The 18,826-nt window shown below is 43.2% G+C and overlaps 1 protein-coding gene across 2 annotated transcripts in view; it reads left to right on the top strand.

The window, feature by feature from the left end:
- Positions 1–77: 77 nt before the first annotated feature.
- RSPRY1 (ring finger and SPRY domain containing 1) overlaps positions 78–18,826 on the top strand; it is a 36,146-nt gene continuing 17,397 nt past the window's right edge. The window contains exons 1-5 of one of the 2 annotated variants that reach the window (XM_072934227.1): positions 78–214; positions 9,927–10,012; positions 12,050–12,546; positions 15,465–15,517; positions 16,942–17,054. In XM_072934227.1, coding sequence (XP_072790328.1) covers positions 12,200–12,546; positions 15,465–15,517; positions 16,942–17,054 — 513 coding nt within the window. In that variant the 5' untranslated portion in view covers positions 78–214; positions 9,927–10,012; positions 12,050–12,199. Of the gene's footprint in view, positions 215–9,838; positions 10,013–12,049; positions 12,547–15,464; positions 15,518–16,941; positions 17,055–18,826 lie in introns of both variants that reach the window. The other variant, XM_002198024.7, reaches the window with a different exon arrangement.

Below are 18,826 nucleotides of genomic sequence, written 5' to 3'. Positions count from 1 at the left end.
GAAGCTGCGGGGCGGGGGCGGGCCCGAGGGCGGTCCGGTCGCCCGGGAGACGGCGGGGGGCGGGGCCGCGGCGGGGCGGGCCCGGGGCGGGGCGGGGCCGAGAGGCGCCTCCATCTTTCGGCACAAAGGAGCGGCGGCAGCGCCGGGCCGGGGCGGAGGGCGCGGGGTCCGCGGCGGCCCCGCTGCGCTCCCGGCGGGGCTGCGCGGAGCTGAGGTGAGGCAGGGCGGAGGCGGCTCGGCTGGTGGCTGCCGCGGGGCGCGCATCGGGGTGAGGGGAAGGGACAGTGCCAGGCTGGGCGCTGGTGGCCCCGCCGGTGGCCCCATTGCCGGCCGTGCATTAATGAGTGAAGGCACCGTGCTCAGCCTCCCCGCCCTCCGCTCCCCCACGGGCCCCCGGCGCGGGTCCTGGTTGGGGTGGGGGCCGAGCCGGCTCAGCCCCCCGGGCAGCGGCCCGGGGTCCGTCGGCTCCGGTGGTTGGTGCAGCTGCCCCCCAGGGATCGCCGGTGCCCCCCGGCCGCCTCGCCGGGGCCGTCTGCGGGGCGAGCCGCGGTAAGAGGCGGGTGGCCAAGGTGCAGCCCCTGGGCTCGCTGAGCTCTAGCAGAGGCCCCGGAGCTGGGCAGAGCTGGCGTGTGGAGCTGGGCAGAGCTGGAGAAAGCGGTAAGAGGTGAATGAACGGGGGTTTGGCGAGCTGGGGCGCCCCGAGCCCGGCGCTGCCCGGGGCCCGCAGGGGTTGGAGCTTCCTAAGGCGCCTGCCGGGAGCGCGGAGAGCTCCCGGTGCTCGTATGACTTGCAGAACACGGGCTCGGCTACAGCGGGTTTGGGGTGCGGGGGTAAAATGACACGGAACCGCGGAGTCACAGACTCGACGTGCTGCTCGGAAACGCAGCGGGGCTGTTGAGCCACTCAATATCGTTCCATGAATGTGAGGAGTCAGAATCCTGAACGCTGTTTATGGCTCTCGGTGTCAAAATATTTCTGCACAGCAAGTTTTCTGTCTCTACAGAGGAGATGTGAAGGTGTGGAGCGGGGCAAATGCACTCATTTCCCTGGATCTTTTGTTTTAAGTTCCTGGGTGGTGGAATAGGCAGCGGCACCTTTGCTACGGGTGTGGCAACACCTCGGCTCTACTTTCCCACTTCAGGGCTTATAAAGCAGGATTTTTTCACTGCTTGTATTATGCCCATATCGAGCATGAGTTTCTCTTTTAAGCCCTTTGATTCTGATCGCTGTTTCTGTCTCACAGGCCTTCATTGACCCCTTCTTTTTAGGCACTGCCGTTTTTTTCTGTGGTGTAGCAGTATGTGCACTGTCTGTTCTAGGTTCAATCTTAGTGTAGGTCCCAGGAATGACTGTAGTCACCTGAGTTTCATTTTTTGTTTCATTATTGCAAACTCTGATCCCTGAGCCCAGAGTTCATCTTGGTGCTCAGCCAGTGTTATCAGTTTTTCTCACACAATGAAACTTTGGTCCATGGAGAAGCACAGACGTAAGAGCTGCCTTTTCTCTCCTAAATTAATTCAGCCTGCTGTTTTCTGAATGCTGGTGTGTTTGGTAGTTTTTTTGGTTTTTTTTCATTTTATGTCTGTATCAGTGTTTGTGTTCTTCAATATAGGAGTTTTTTTTCTACTTGGCACTAGCTTTGCCTCAGGAGTTTAGTTTTTCTGTTCTTTGTCTTGCATTGAATGTGTGTATTTGTTTTGGTGTTTTCTTTTCTCATGTTGGTCCTCAGTTCAGTTCTGCTTTTCTACTAATTTTCTGTACATCCATCACTGCTACGAAATTGTCACATGGAAACCTACATCCACTTGTTTACTGTGACTTCCCTTGTTTTCTTCCTGGTGTTAAAATTTTTGCTATTTTCTTGTTAACTTATACAGATTTTTAAGCAGTGCATGTTCTCATCACCTTTGAGCCACCTGAAATATTCCCTTGCCTCTCATCTCCTCTTGGACTCCTGTACTTGATTGTGGATTTCCAGAGGACTGTGCATTCTCAAAACTTGTCATATTATTTTAAGAGTCTGTGGTGCTGTTAAATGTGGTTTTGTTTTGCATTTGTCCAAATGCACAGAATTGATCTGTTCTTTGATCTAAATCTGGCCCATTCTTCTATAAGCGCTTTTGCTTGTGTCTTTGTTCTCCACCAAAGTCCACTCAGCAAAACAGGCCCTTTCTCCTCCTGGCACCCATTCCTCTGTGCCTCCCTTTAGGACATTGCTGTTATTGCTTTGTGCCCCAATCTCTGCTGTTTGCTCCTATTTATAGGTCTGCTTGAACAGATTGTGAATTTCCTGTGGTGTGTTCTTTTTCAGATGAGTGAAGCACAATTGTAGTTGCATGATCACTTCTTGTCTCTTCCCTTTTCATCCAGACATTCTCTTGAGGTTCCTGCTAAATGAAAGTTTTCCGTTTCCCCTGTCCATCACTTGAGTAGGAAATTCCTCCAGGGTATTTTAGTGCTGTGCTTTGCATTCTGCACAACTCTTGTTTTTACTGTTGCTGATGCTGATTGTTTATTAGCTCAGCCTTGGTTGTTTACCCACTCTTAGATTGCTGATAGAGCTAATCCAGCTTGTCAACACACCTCCCTTATCATCAGCTGTGATACCAGTGTGTGTTTGCAGGAAGGTGGGCTTGTTGGTTTCCCTGAGGTCTTTAACTTTCCTTTTTATTTGCCTTCAGCCTCCTATACAGGGAGTTTCACTGCAATGCTTTGTGGTAGCCACTGTGGTATCTACTCTGTAGCCTCATAATTTGGTGATCACTCAGTAGGCTCTCTTGTTCTCTTACTGATACATTATTCTGTGCTTTTCTTAATGTTCTTTTTTTACCCATAGAGGGACGTGATGGTTTTCTGCACAACCCTGCAGTGCTCTCCCTTGGTACATTATCAGTGTTTTCACATAGGAGGTCTTAGCTTGAAGTGCATTTCATTTGCTGTAAGTCTAATGGATAGGACTGAAATAGAATAGAATGTTTTGGTTCCCTCCTGTAAAGTAAGACATCTCTCATATTCTGCCCATCAGGTGGAATTAGAGTCAATTCTCATCAAGCTTTTTGCTTGCTTGTTAAAATTAAGGAACAACAGGAAGATATTTATTAGTGTAAGCGGTAATAAGGCAGTGATTTGTCATAGAACACTTACTGGCCTATAACTCTTCAGGTTTCTTCATTCAAATTCCCTTTCTTATCATTATCTCTCCTACCTGGCAATCTGCTGTGTTTGGAAATGTCCTCTGTTGGTCATGTAGCTATGGGCTGATATCCTCACAAAGTATAGTAAGGCTCATCATGTGCACTGTGTACTTCCCTGTCAACACAGAGGCAGCAACTTAAAATGCTGTCAGCTTGTAGGAAATTGAAGGCCAGCTAGTGTCATGATATTTGTCCTGTTCTGCTCCATTATCAATATGTTATGTTCAGAATTTCAAACTGGTTTTGTGGGGTTTTTTTCCTCTGTTGAACTTATGATTGCTCAGTAGAGTTTGAATTTATTCATTGCTTTAAAGCAGTGCAGGCAGTGATCTTACACTGAGATTCCTTGTCTTTAAGTATCTCGTGTGCTTTGTATTCACTTGTGTCCTGACAATATATTTGATTTTCCTGGTCTGTGTGTGGTAACTGTAAAGCTGGCATTGCAGGGCAGTGACTGTGCCAGCAGGATCTTTATTTCCTTTTCTATTCTTCATTATGTTGCTGAGGTCTAATAAAAGTCAAATGTTCACACATGACTCGGGAGGTTGCGTGACTGACCGATGCATCATGTTCTCTCTTCAGAAGTGCTTGTAATTACCTGCCCTTGATCTGCCATTACTGTGACCAGGCTTGTGCTCTGGCAGCGCAGCTCTGCCATGGGAACTTGGGGTGTTTGGTGGGCTTTGCCCATGCAGCAGGGATACCTGGCAGTCCAAAGTCTGGGATGAGGTGCTGCTCCTTGGTTTCTAATGCATGTTTATTAGATGGAGTTCAGTGAATAACCATGATCAGTAACAAGAAATCCATCTTTTTCCTAATAAAGCTCTCCCCCTCAGGGAAGTAGTGGTTTCTGAGCATATGAAACACAACTATCATTATTTTTCTCCCTTTCTAAGGTTTCTTTTTTCCATAGAAAATGCTTCCCTTTTGCTCTAAGTATCTGAATATCTTGGTGTTTCTTAGGTAGGAGAAGGACGAGTATCGAGGACTTTTTGATCTGAAGTGTTGGCATTGGGTTTTTGGATTGCTGGCTTCAGTGCATGTGCACAAACTGGTACAATTACAGCTTGAATCAAAGGTTAGAGGACAGCTGATGAACTACAAGCCAGGAGATACACTGTTCACGTGTATCTTGTACCTTCCTGCAGTCAGTGGGACATGCTAGAAAGTCATACTGAAAAAAGAAAATCCAGCAGCCTGCTGATGCTCTTTTTTTTTTCTCTAAAGGCAAAGCTGTCTGCATGGAGCAGGCTTAGGATTGTTCTCTGCTTTTAAAAACATTCAGCTAATGATGGGTTGAAGAATGGTGTGTTTGCACTCAAACTCTGGTTAATGTATCAGTCCTGAAATAAAAGATTTTTTAAAAATTAACAATAGGTGAGTTATTCTCTCTTTAGAGCATTACCCCTGTGTAACATTTAGTGAAATGGTATTTACATGTAATTATCAAAACAATTTAATCTTAATTTTCCTGAAATTCCTCAGAAAGTTATTTAGCAGAAGCCCCAGGTGGCTGAGACTTTGTGTTCCTGGTACTGTTAGAGGATTTTGAAAGCCTCTTCAATAGTTTTGTTTTCTGCCTTTTTTGACTAAACTGGGTGCACAGTCTTGTTTAAGGCATATTCAGACTGCCTTGTGAGACACGTGCTCATCATCCTCCCACTTCCTAACCCACCTGCACGTGTCGGAGCCATCTCTCGGGCAGTCAGGCCTCTTCCCCTCCTTGGCCACAGCACATTGAGCAACTTCCTCTGTCTTTCTTGGTACTGGCAGGGGCCCTAAAACACTAAGAAAATACCAGAGCTGAGTGGTTGGAGCAGGACCCCTGTGAGACCTGGCAGGAGCACTTGTTACACATGGCTGGTGAATCCACGGCGGGCTCTCTCCTGCAGCGTGCTTTGCTGGCAGACTTGTAGCAGGGCAGAAAGGAAAGGAAAGGTCCTCAAGACAGAACCTGAAGAGACAGATGGGGAGAAATGAAGCTGAGTTCTTGTGTGCATGGGTTTTTTGTTGTTTTCTGTGATGAAGTACTGGAATTGTCTACCTGGGGAGGTGGTGGAGTCACCATCCCTGGATGTGTTTAACAAAGACTGGATGTGGCACTTGGTGCCATGGTTTAGTTGAGGTGTTGGACTCTTAAAGGTCTCTTCCAACCTACTGATTCTGTGATCCTGTGAAATTGGTAAGATAAGGGGGTTCCAGTGACCTGCCCAGAGCTGTGTTTCAGGTTCTGTATTCTTCAGCTCTGGAAGCCCCAGGTAGTTCAGGAATTGTGCTTTCCAAGAGCGCTTCCAAGGCAGCTTTGCTAACCTAGTGACCTACATGTTGTGTTGGACTCAAATGACAGTCTCTCGAGCAGCTGTCACTGTATCCACTGACAGGAGGAAAGGGAATTAGAAGGGCATTTCCTGCTCTGTCAGTACAGTCCTGAACTTTGTCTAGCAAAGCGCAGACAGCTTTCCATGGCTGGCAGGGAAGGCCACAAAGGTGGCTCTCAACTCTGACCACTGAAAGATCAGTCCCTGCTCTGATGCTGCTTCAGTTATCAAGACATGGAACATTCTTCAGCCTGTTTCTAGACATTGCTCACCAAGGCAGTTTTCAGACAGCTGATAATGCAGGCTCCCAACTGAGGCATTGCTGAGTTTTTTAGCAATGTTATCAACATTTTACACTGAAAACAGTTTGTGGACATGTGAATTTTACTTGTTCATAATAGCTTAGTCATGCCACGTAGCTGGGCTAAGTTCTGTGGTGTATAGCAAGAGACTGTTCTGCCTTCTACAGAGTAGTTCTGCACCCAATGTTCCTCTGAAAACAAGCCCAGCTCGGAGTTAGAAGAAAAGCACTTAGACAAGAAACAAAGTCTGAGTTGCTACTCTTTTAGCTCATCTATGTGAAGCTGTGGTTTGCTGATAAGAATCTGCCCTTGCTTCCAACAGTCCTTCCTTGAAGCATCTTCCTGGTGCCCACAATGGGATTACTTGGAAGCCCCTGTGCTAGCCCTAATTCTAGCTTGCAGGGCAGGGCTGTGCTGTGACTGAGCTGCTCAGTCTCTTGACTTGCCCCTCAAAATGCTTGTGTGTTTTAGATTTTGCTCATGCACGAAGTTCTTTGAGTATTGCAAGGAATTGATCTCCACGTGACTGAAGAGAACTCTTCCACTGGTTTCTTGCTACTTATATAGATAAAGCCTTATCCTTTCTGAAATGGACTGTTGTAATTTTTACTAGATAAAGCTTTTTTAAAAAAGCTTTTTTTTTCCCCCTGGGATTTCTTTGCCATTCTATACTTCTGCTTGGTATCCAAAGAGTCACCTTCCTTCCAGCATTGTCTATTCTGGAACTTCTTGTGGATTTTTTGGGAGAATTTTGGGCTTTTTTGGTGGAGTTTTTTATTTAATATTGAACCCTGATATCATGGATGCTTTTGTCAGAATTGTACTGTTGATAATGCCTTTAATTTTCTGGGCAGCAAGGAAGATTAACTTGAATTAATTGAAAGAGTTATTTATAAGCTTCCAAATGAATGTCTGTGCCAAAACTCAATAGGGTATAGCTAATTGATTTTATTTCATGTGCTTGTATCCCTGCAGTTTATAGGATTAGTGTTCCTTGCCGTCTACAGGGCATTATCTTTATCTCCCAGCCACTTCTGAAGCAGTGCATTATACTCTGCTCCTTGGGCAACTGCTGAGCTTGTTCAGCTCTGCCAGGCCACGTCACCCTGCTGGAGGCACCTCTTGTTCAACTTCACTGGGCTGTCAGATACCACTATCTTTTAAAAAGATCATTATCTCAGAAGTGCTTTCATCTGCCTCAAAGCATAACTTAAGCTCAGTCTCTGATAAGAAATGTAATGATCCATCTGTGGCTTGGGGAGCTGAGAGGCAGGAAGCATGATCGATACCAGCGTGGGCTTAGACATGAAACAAAGTTGAAGTTTTCTGTAGTACAAAGGACAGTTCCACCTAAATGACTGAGATGACAAATGATGACCTCTGAGATGGGGAAGCTCAAAAGGTGGTAAATGCTTCCCTTTCAGAAAGAAAGCTGAACAGTCTGATAGCTGCCATGTCCTGAGCACTACTGTCTCTGTATCCAGAGGCAAGGGAAAAATTGTTCAGGGAGGAATCCCTACCAGGCCTGCTCTGGTGACACTCATTTAAGTGAGAAAATGAAGTTCACTTTAAATCAGTGTTGCAATTTTAGTGTTCCTGTACCAGCTTAAAAAAGGTGTTTAAAGGAAGTGAAAAGACATAGTGCAGTGTGCAAGTGACTATAAGATCTGACTTTCACAGTGAGTCTACAGAAAAAGAAACTACTGTGGTGTTAGTTACTGTCTGCTTCTTTCTGCTTCACATCAAGTCAAACAAGAGATCAGATCCTCCAGCTCTGTGTTTGTGATAATGATGAATTATCTAGAGAAGACATCAGGGTTAAAGCCCAATTGTTTGCATAAACCTTGTACAACTCTGGGGGTTTTCACTGATGAGCACTTACGCAGGAGCTGGAAAGCTTTGAGACGTGGTGAGTCTCCCTTTCTGTGAAACTGGCACGCTCAAGGTCAGTCTGCTTTTGGTTTCAGGTGCTCTTGCCTCAGCAAGAAAGCAACCAGCTCTGGCAGTGGCTTTGTGAAATGCTGCATGCCAGTAAAGGCAGCTTCCCATCGTGTTTTGACACTAGTCTTAAACCCTCCAAGGTATTTTTAAAGAAAATAGAATTGAATTAGGGGTTTGCTTCAGATTACACAATATGGTGGTTGGTTACCACATGCAGAAGAGCCAGCAGGGTATTTACTTGCTCCTCCTGAAGGCTGCGGTCCCCTGCCTGCGTGCACTGCGTGGCACCACGCTGGACACCCAGCACCTGCTGCTCTTCTGTTGCACAAGTCTCACAGGTGAGAGGTTGACCTTGCATCTCAGTGGGATCTCTTGAGAAAGTCTCCATTTCACATTCTAGCTGTATGTCATTTACTGGAAATTCTTGGTTTTCAGTACTATCTTCTTATTCCTGTATCAAAGTTGATTATCTTGCAGCAATTCATAACTGTGTTTCCTTCTGGTTTGAACTTTCATCTGACAGGCATCACAAGTATTTCCATCTCTTCCTTTTTAGGAGCATCATTTCTTTGGGAAAGAAATGCTGAGGAAATACTTCTAATTATTTTATCTTCCTAATAGGAAACTGCTGGCTAAAACTCTTAGAGTTTTGCTTTTGAAAATCTGTCAGTGTGGTTTGTTGACTGAGCTCCTGTGTTACTCTGCTCAAGATCACTGATCTTACTCTTGTAGTGGTGGCAGAAACTGGAAAAGTGTTTTTTGGTAGCTGAAACCTTCCCCGTTTATGTGCACGAGGGGTTTTTGTTTGCTTGGCAGTGTACTCCATTTCATGGAAAGAAGAGGCATTTTCCATCATGAGGCAGTATTATGGTTGACTGTAATCAAATATTTGAGGGGATGAATCACTTACTCTTGGGCTGCACATTGCAGAGAAATGATCCCAGTGCCACTTGGAGCCGACTCCTCCACTGGCGTGCTCGGTCGGATGATCCAGAGGAGGCTTCTCTGGGGCAGGCTGAGCACCTGCACTGCCAGGCAGGTGCAAATCCACTCTCACAGCATCCCTTCCAATGGATGAGGATTTTGTCTTTCCCACTTGGGCTTCCAGCCAGGAAGGTTGGTCAGCCTGTGGAGCTCATAACTCCTTTGTGCATCCGTGCGTGTGCTTGAGCCTGCCAGGAGAGCAGCTGCTTTCTGTGGTGGGGATGGTCCCAGTGGAGGTGTCTGGGGCACAGGAGGCTGCAGCTGATGGCTGCTTTTCTCCCATGCAGGGAAGGTGTCCTGCTCCAGCAGCATCTGATCTGAGGGCTTTGTTGGGGGTAAGATGTGCTGGGGCAGCTGTTCAGTGAGTGTCCCACAGGGGCTCTCTGGTGTAGAGGAGGTGTTGGGCATTGGCATTTTGTGCTGTTTGGTGAGAGCTGGAGTACCAGCTACTTCTTAGGAAATAAAAACTGGTATTTTTATTAGTTTGCTTTGCACTTCAGAACCTTTCTTCCTGCATTCATGCACTATCCAGACAAGCTGGTTTGTGAGCAGATCTGTAGCAATCTCTCCTACCTTGTGTTCCTAATTATTTTGCCTTTCAGTTTGTTTGAGGCTTGACAATGAGCTCCTTGTATGTGATGGTGAGCAAGAGCCAAGTGAATGCTGTCAAACCCAGCTCTTTACTAAATAAGGGGCGTTTATCCTGTCATTTCTCTCTTCCTGTTATCTAATCAGCTTTTATAGTGTACTTTTATTTTCTGCTGTGTGAGGGGGATCTAGAGCAGATACTCTCTCTTCTTCCTCCTGTAGGGAGTAATTTTGAGGTGAGGAGTTGGTCAGTGCTCTGCACTTGGTGCTGTGTAATCTGGAGTACCAAGGCTGTAAAAATAGGTTGGGTTTTCTGTCTGTGTCTAGTCCTAAAGCTTTTAGGTAAGAAACTGGGTTTTGAAGCCTTAAGATAATTCCCTCTGTAAAGGCTGGATATAGCTGAAAATAACAGCATGGCTTGATGTCATGGCAGGTGCAGGGAGGAGGTGGGGTATGTCTACCTTAGATGCAGTTTCCAAGTGAATTCTCTTTTTTTTCCATCTCCCCTCAGGGACTCAGCACAGTTCCTAGAAGTGAAAGCAGAGTCAGTAATGACTCAGTGCCCACCATAAAGGCTTACAGAGCACTGCCTTTTCCAGATACCTTTGTGCACTGGAGGAGAACAACCCATTTCTGCTCACTTTGTGAGCTCTCCCAGCCATTCCTGAACCAAGCAGACTTACAGGTGAGTTGATCATAATTACTTGTTTTTAATCATGCTTTAAGTTGTCAGCCAGAAAAACTCAGGCTTCAATAATCAGCTTTAATATTGATATATGTCTGGTTTTGTTTCTTTAGGTTCTTACTCACTGTTAATCTCTAAAATACAGCTTTTCCATTCTTGTTTTGATGACAAGATAGATTCACTGTGTTAATATTTCTATAAGTTACAGACCAACTTTATTCAGATTCTAAATCTGTAACAGTTTTACATTTTAGTATTATCTTGCTAAAAAGCCCTTAAATGACCCAGATTCATAAATACATATGTATATCCCTAGAAAGATGTGATTTGCATTTAACATAGCTAGTTCATAAAATCAAGAAAGCAATTTTAACCAGTTGGGAACTCAGACAATTCTGTTTGAGGTCTTTGCAATCTGCACTGGCACCTCCCATCTGCTTGTGACTTGCTGACTGAGAAGGTGCCAGCTGTATTGGCTCAGCTGGAAGGACTCTGAGCCTGATGGCCAAACTGCTTAGGGCAAAAAGCAAGCATGATGTGATGGTGAAACCTGTTTGATGATCTGTGGTTTAGGAATTTCTTGACCAAGAAGTCAAGATCTTGTATTTTTTTCCTATTAATATCCCTTGAGGAACTGATTTTTTTTTTTTTCTTAGTTAGCCTCCAGTTATTTTCTTAATACTGAGTATTTCACTGTGCTAAAAGATGATGTGCTTCACATACAGAAGAGCCTGTGAGCTTGTTGGCAGTGCTTTTCAAGTGACAGCTGACATCCCAAGACTTGCTCATATGACCAGTGTCTGCCTTCCTGACTGTTGTTGTGATCTTGTCCCAAAGGGCAGCCAGCATTTGCAGAGTTGCCAGTTGGCTCTGATGGTAGGAGCCTTCCATATTTAAAAGGCATCAGCTCTCTTTGACTTTCTTTTGAATTTAGGGTGCTACATGTCTTCTGTTAATGAGATTATTTAATAATTGAAGAACAGTAATAACCTATTACAGAATATTCACCATAACTTCTAGTGTAAATGTTAAACTTGATTCTTGAAAGGATAAAATTACTTACTTATTCTGACATGCCTGAAGTGTGTAAGTAGTGAAATTATATCTTTTGTAGGGTTTTATATTACCTGAGACTTTAAGTAATGTTCTTTAGAAATACATCCTATGGCTTGAAACATAACTTGTTATGAAATGGGGCTTTGAATCCTTTTTCTCTTGCATTTTCAAGTTAATAACTGGGAGAGACTGCCCCATGGTCTCAGTTGCTACTGGGCCTGTATGTGTGATCGAAACCATTTGAATGAATAACAGAAGAATGATTGAGTTAGTCTTTGTTCTCAAAAATGGAAGATTGGTTTGACACTAGATCCAAACAGGTACACAACACCTATTTCAAAATCCCAGTTAGATTTGTAAGGCATTAAAATGGTGTCTATAATTCCTATTTAATTCAGTGTTGGTGCTTCTTTGGGTGAGAATGCAGGAGATGTAGGCATGTTCCAAAAATGTGTATTAATGCAGAGGTGGGCCACATGGTTCTCTGTTAAATCTATCGTTTGTTGAGATAAACCATAACTGTAAGATTAGTTCTTCACAGTTTTATCTAATTTATAGTTTGGAAATGTTCCTGACGTGAAATGAGGACCTTAAGTGTACAGCCTTTATTGAGGTGGCATAAGCAATATGTCTCCTTAAAGGGTAAATGAAACTGGCTTGTTGATACTTAGTATTTAAAAGGTAGCAGTGTGGGACATTTACAGGCAAACTTGTTCCTCTGCACCCAAAAACCATGAAGGAGCTGGGAGGTAATAGGTAGTGTAGAAAGGAATGGTGTGTGGGCGAGAGCTCCTTACCAAGGGAACTTCCTCCTCCTCCTCTTCCTTCCTTTCCCTTTCCCCACAATAGACTTCAGGTAAAGCCTTGTGTTTCGTAGCTGCTTTATCCACCAAAACTGGTGGTGTTGACTAATAATAGAAATTCTTCTGTTGTTTTCTAGCAGTAGTAACACTGACTCTTGTTCTATGTTTGCTTTTTCAGACCTCCTTCTGGATGACCAATATGTGTTTTAAGTGATTCTGTCAGCAACTAAGCCTCCAACTTCCCACTCATTCCAGCTGGTAGCAGCGTTTAAGATGCAAAAAGATCACAGTCCAGGATCACACAAACATTTCTCTTAAAACGTCCTAGATGATTGTAGTTGCTTTGGTTGTGTTCTATGCTAGCAGAAGCCTTTTCCAAGGTCTGCTGTTGACTCTAGAGCACCACATTCCCCATTTCCTGGGAGCCTTGGGGGCTGGCAGCATGGGAAACTCCTGCGTTTGTCGCGATGACAGCGGGGCCGAGGACAACGGGAACTCTCAGGGCCGGCAAACGGAGAACAGCAGGACACACATCCCTGAAGCAAGGAGCCACCCAAGGGACCCTGTCCGTCCACCCAGGAGGGGTCGAGGGCCTCATGAACCAAGGAGGAAAAAACAGAATGTGGATGGGCTGGTGCTTGACACACTGGCTGTAATTCGGACGTTGGTAGATAAGTAAGTACCTCCTCAAGGAATAATTCAACATGAATGAAAATGTTCTTGTCTTCTCTCAAACTGTGGCTCCAGCCTCTCACCGATCTACACCTGACCCTCCCTGAAGCAGCTGCGTGTTTCCATCTGGAGGCTTAGGAGAGGAGCACCTTTCCTAGGTAATAGAAGTAGCTCCTGAGTGCCCAGGTACAGACTCTTCCAGGAGCTGAGGAGCTTTCTCTCAGTTCCTGTATGGGCCTACACCCATGTGGGATGAGGAGTGTGCTCAGGATTTCTTACCTGGCACATATACACAGTTTAGGAAGCAATAAATGCTCCAGAGGCTGGGAACTTCTGTCCTAAAAATTGGTGGTTGTGCAGTTTTCTGTTTGCAGGCTGGATTTTACTTCTTTGGAAATGGTGAAGCAAAATAGGGAGCTTTGATCTTTGTTAGCCTGTATAAACAGACTGAGGTTTTCTTTCCAGTTTTAAGTATGACTACTTTTTAAAGATCACATGTTGTGACTGCCCAACTCACAACAGTATTGCATTCCTGGCATGCTCAAAGCATCCATTAAGGGCGTGGGGGATATTTATGGGCTCATCCATTTTTTGGTCTTTTTTTTTGGTTTTGTGTTGCTTTCTGCAAAGCTTTAAAAGGACCTTAAAAATGACGGGTTAAGTTAGCTCAACACCTTTTGGGTTAGGTGCAGGCTGGGAATTGGAAGAACCAGAACTGAAGGAAGAGCACTCTTCCAGCCTGACAGCTGGAGTTTGAGTTTAAGGTGGATGAGGCTCAGACTCTTCCTGATTCATATTTCATATACCTGCATCAAGTCTGGAATGTGCCTGCAGAGAAGGAGTTTGCCTTCCTGCTGTCAAAGGCTTTAAGTTAAAATATCAGGACTGATGTTTTTCATGATCATTCAAGTCTAAGGTATGTGTTTGATTTATTTTTTTAAACAGGTTTTATTTTGTGCTCTATCTTCAAATCATGGCAAATGTTTTTTAAAATCTCTGCCCAGTCTCACATGCCCTTTCCCTCAAGTTTAGCTCCTTAAGCTGTTTCACAACCCTTCTGTGCACAGTTGATCCTGTTCCTGTGGGTCTTGCAAGCAGTTTTGTAATCTTGCAAGCACTTTCCTGTGCTACTGGGAGACAATAAGCATGGTTATTTCTCTGCCCATGGAGTCTTGTTTCTGATGAATTCCTGAAGCTACTGTATTTTTATGGGGGCTTTTATACAGACTACAGTAAAATGCACTGTGATAAGGAATGAATAGTTGCTTTCCCTGTTTGCTATTTGTTTGTGTTTTCTTTGGGTTCATTTTTTTTTCTTGTTTTTGGTTTTATCAAATCTCAAAGTTCTGACCTAAAACATATCTGTCAACTGATTTTTTTTCTCTCCTATCTAGAGATAGCTGCTTCCTAGAAGTTTAATTAAATAAACTCGGAAGGATAAGCTCTATATTTTGAGGCTTCTATGAAAAGTGGCCTTGCAAATTAAGAAGTCACCAAAATGGCTGTTTTGTTTCAAAATGAGGAAGGTGTGTCCTGGAGGGGATATTGGAAATAAAGTGGTTAAAATGGCAAATCGGTGGGACAGGATTGTCCTGTGCTCAATGCCAATACTGTGAAAATTGCTACTCGTGACAAAATCAGAAATCTTGCAGATAAAAATGTCATCCTTTTTTATCATAGCCTTTACTTGTATTTATGGTTGGGATATTTGTTGAGGTTTTTTTTTCTCCTTTCTTTGAATCTTTCTATCATTTCTTCTGATGTATTCTGGCTGCAAAACTGAAATACTTTTCATTATGGGCAGATTACTTTCTAGAAGAAAGGTGAAGATGCCTCGAGTTAAAAAAACAACCCAACTATTTATTTCAAATGTTATGGCAATGTAAAAATGCATTAAACTGGACTTTAGCATTTTCTTGTGGAAATATTTAAGAATGTGCTCACCTTTTTGTAAGAAAAGAAAGACATGTATTTATGTAATATATAGTTCATCAATGCTGAGATTTTTCTCTTTATGATTAATCTCTCAAACTAGGTAGATTTATTATCTCCATAAGTAATGTCTGTTGACACTTTCTAAAATTCCTCTGTATTTCATATTTCCAATTTCTTTTCAGAGCTGTGTGACAGAGTGTGAGCATGGAGCATAAAGTCTAAGCCTGGGGTTAGTTCACAGTGCCTAAGGAGCACTGAATAAAGTGTTTTAGGACATGCTGCTGGATAAGATTTTTCTGGACCTGGAGGTGCTTACTGAACAGGACTTTCGGGTCTTGCTTTAGCTACTTTCACTGGCAGTACCTGCTCAGATGCACAGATGTGTCCATAGCTTTGTGTCTTTACTCCAGCAAACTGGACTGAGGACCTGATCTATTGAACTTCTTGCAGTTTTCATTTTGGAAAATGGCTTGGATTAAATATTTGCTGTTAAATTGCCTTAACTGTTTCTTTTAACAACTCTCGTTGAAGACTGTGATGCTGTTAGATGGCTTCCCATTCAGGTTTTGTGGTGGTTTTTAAATAATTATATATTTATCAGAGCATTTCTTGGAAAAACATATTGCTGAAGTGATGCCCCTCGTGCACTGCTCTGGATTCACTCTGTGACATGCAGTGCTTCAAGCAGCCTGCTAATGGACAGCACCAAATCTAGGCATTATGTTCAGCTTTTAGACATGCAGATGTGGATCACAATTTCACTTGTCAGCTGTTGCAGACATGCAGATGTTGATGTTGAGCCAGAGAGAGGCTCAAATCCCATCTGTGTTTGAGATCGGAAAATGACATTAACAATCTGCAGTTTGTGTAACTTCCTTTTGTTAAATGGATACTGGATTTGTTTTCTGTCTGTCTATAGTCATTTTATTCAGTGTGTTACGTTGATGATTGTGTGTAAATTTTGATCTGTTCAATATCTCTTTCAGTGACCAGGAGCCTCCTTATTCAATGATCACGTTGCATGAAATGGCAGAAACAGGTATCAAGGCATTGTGTTGGGCATTTCATTTGTGACTCACAAGCAAAAGAAACAAAACAAACCCCAAGCCCTGCTTTCCTTTGCAAAGAAAAATACACCTCAGCCAGGTGTATTGGGATGTGGTGTAGCTCTGGGGATGTGAGAATCAGAACAAAGTTCTGCCCTTCAGAGCTTCACTGAGCTCGTGCATTGGCCTGATTTTTGAATTCAGTTAAATTTCCCACATGAAATCTCCAGAAGCAGTGAATGGATGGCCACAAAAACACTGCAGTGGCATTAAAGCCTAAGCCACAAAGAGTGGCTGTTTGCAGCTGATCAGGAACAGCCCATACCTGTACACAGACATGGGCCAAGCCTGTGTGCTCTGGTGTCAGCACACAGCATGTTCTTCTGGTTTGGGTCTTGCTGACCTTACACCTCTGCTTTACTCTCTGTGTCCCACCCCTGTCCCTAAGTGCTCCTGCAGGACAAGCAAGGGCTGTTTCATCTTCGTTGCAGTAGGAGAAATACTCCCAGCTTAAGGCTTCAACAAAACTTTTGGTTTAGTTGAATTTTTACCTCTACTTAGTAGTGTTGAGAATGATCTTAGGAAATATATTTCTGTATTAAATTAATCAAGCTGGTTAGATATTACAGCAATTCAATAAAATGCATTTCAGGGGAAGGTGCTAACATAACTCAACCCTCAATGTATTACTGCTGTGTTGTTGTTGTAGGGAGCACTGCCTCTACAACCTCACTCACCTGTATGCAGATACAGACTGTCTTTATTTTCACTTCTAAGGGAGCTATTTTCTTGTAAATCCAAATCTGTTTACTTTATCAGTAGTTTAACTCTTCTTAGTGGATGTTTCCTTGCAAGTAAAAGCCCTTGTCTACTCATTCAACAGTGAGAGCTGCTCCTTAGGAAAACAAACACGCTTTAGACCAGCAGGCATGGGAAAAACCCACTGAGTTTCTCTGGGTCTTGTGTTATTTCAGGGAACTCAGGAAGAGGGATCTGATTCTGCTTAAAAGAAATTATTTCCTCAGTGTCATTGTGTATGTAGCATTTACCACTTAAGAGTTGATATTGGATGCTGAACTCTGAGTATCACACAAGAGCAAAGTACTTGTCTGTACCATCATGATTATTCCTTCCTAATAGCAGTAGGAACTAAAGGATGCTCTGGCCTGGGCAAGACTTCTCCAAACCATACAGGTGTTCACTATTACCCAAACAACTGTAAACTTCTTTTTTGAATTAAAGCTTCTAAACTACTGCAAACTAAGACAGTGGTGTAAAAAGCAAACTGTTTTTCCTGATATCTCTAAGTTCACTGGGTAATTTTGAGGATTTTTCAGTTTACATTTAGGGGTGTACTTTGAACACTTCTGAATTGCACTGTTAATTCTGAGTGTGACTTCTGTTTTGTGGTTGACAGATGAAGGCTGGTTGGAAGTTGTTCAATCTTTAATTAGAGTTATCCCATTAGAAGATCCCCTGGGACCAGCTGTTATAACACTGCTTCTTGATGAATGTCCTCTGCCAACAAAAGTGAGTTGAAAGCAGATGCATTTATCTGTGAATGTCAGTTATTTGTGGTTGCCACACCCATGATCTCTTTGAGTGCCTTTCACCAGTGATGCAAGACTGATAGTGGTTCAGAAAATGGGTGTAACTTTCAACTTCAACTAATTTGGGGTGACTTGGTATCTAAATGCTAATTAATGCTAGGAGTATTCCCAAAAAAGATAAATTTGATCCGTGAGGAAGGAGCAAGAGACCCTTGGGTTTTGGCTGCTTTTCCTGCCACTCTCTTCTGCTGTGTGGTAGTTAAACTGTGCAGGGAAGGAGCAGGTGCTGCAGAAGCTGCCCAAGTTCTGCCCTTTTGTTCCCTCATTTGCAAAGCTGCACTTTTACAAGTAATTTTTTAATTTGTTCCTGCCCTGCACATAAGGAATGCAATAAAATGGGTGTGTTAAGCTAAATAAATGACATTTTTCAACAATGAAATACCTGTATATGGTTTTAGCAAATGAGAATACTTTTGTTTTACTGGCCACTAATCTGGTTTTGGGTGGAAAGATGACCTGAGGTGTTCATGCTATGTTGGTGCAGGTGTGTAACTGAAAACCTCAAGTGCTTAAGGATACTAAACATAATGTTTGTACAGAGAACTTGTCTGTCTTCAAATGTTTGTCATTATCTAATTTCTTCAGAAACCGATGATCACTTCATTGCTGCTTTCATTTCTCAAGCTCCTGATCCTGCCAATTTTAGTCTTCCATTGGTGTTGTTAGGGATGTGAAGAGCTGGTTGCATCAGTGGCTGGAGTTTGTTTCCTCTCAGCTATTGATTAAAGTTATCTGAGACTTTTAAACAAGAGAAATGTATTATGACTGTCACAGAGACTGCTGAGTTATTTTGAAAACAAAGGTGTGACTAGAAACTTTGCTTTAAAAAAGAAATCAGGAAATGAAGACCGCTGTGAATGCACCATAGGGAGAGTGATTCTGGATTTTTTTTTAGCTCTACAATGTCCTCAGCAATCAAATTATTTGTTTTTCAAAAGCCACATGACTTTCATTTGGGTACTGTTAAGGAATTTGCTATAAAATAGTTGACCTTATCAAGACAAGGAATGAGTTGCTTGTTTTTCTGGTGGGGGCACAGTGGTTTTTCCTGTGTAGCTGCTTTACAGCACAAGGAGCTGCAGCTGTGGGGTCTGCTGGCCATATGCAGCCTCATAAAGTGTAAGAGCTGCTGTTCATTTTCTTCTATACCGGAGAGGTTTCAAGTTTTTTGCCTTAGGGATTTTAAGTCACTGCCTCACTTCCATGACAGCTGGAGAACAGCAGTATGCTGTATTTTATTTTCTGGTTTTGCAGGCTATAAAGTCCATAAAGTTAAAAGGGCAGTGCAGTAAAATGTTTATTCTATAAAGTATTTATTTAACTCAAAATACTTGATCTCTCTGACAGTTCTAATAATGGCTAAAAGCAGTATCAGTATGTCAAGAGTCTAATTTTAGTGAGTCCTTTCCATCCCAAGCGTGTTACTCAGTCATTCTTTCTTCTTTCTCTGTTCTTTCCACTTAGCTCAGTCCTGTTCATCAGTTCTGTTTTTGTGGCTTTCCTTTTAAGAACATAACTACTTTTCAGAGTGATCTCTGTACAGACCTCAGACTTCAGCACAGTCAACTGATTTGAGTGTGGCTCAGAACACAGTTCAAAAAAACCACATTTATTCAACTTGAGCAGTGCTCATTTTTCCTCCAAATGGCTGCTGATGACTTCAATATGAGGAGTTCTTCTATTTTAATTAGA

This window comes from Taeniopygia guttata, chromosome 11 (assembly GCF_048771995.1).
Source record: "Taeniopygia guttata chromosome 11, bTaeGut7.mat, whole genome shotgun sequence".
NCBI classification, from domain to species: Eukaryota; Metazoa; Chordata; class Aves; order Passeriformes; family Estrildidae; genus Taeniopygia; species Taeniopygia guttata.
Note: the sequence above shows the minus strand (reverse complement) of the source record. Positions and strands in the feature narration are given on the sequence as shown.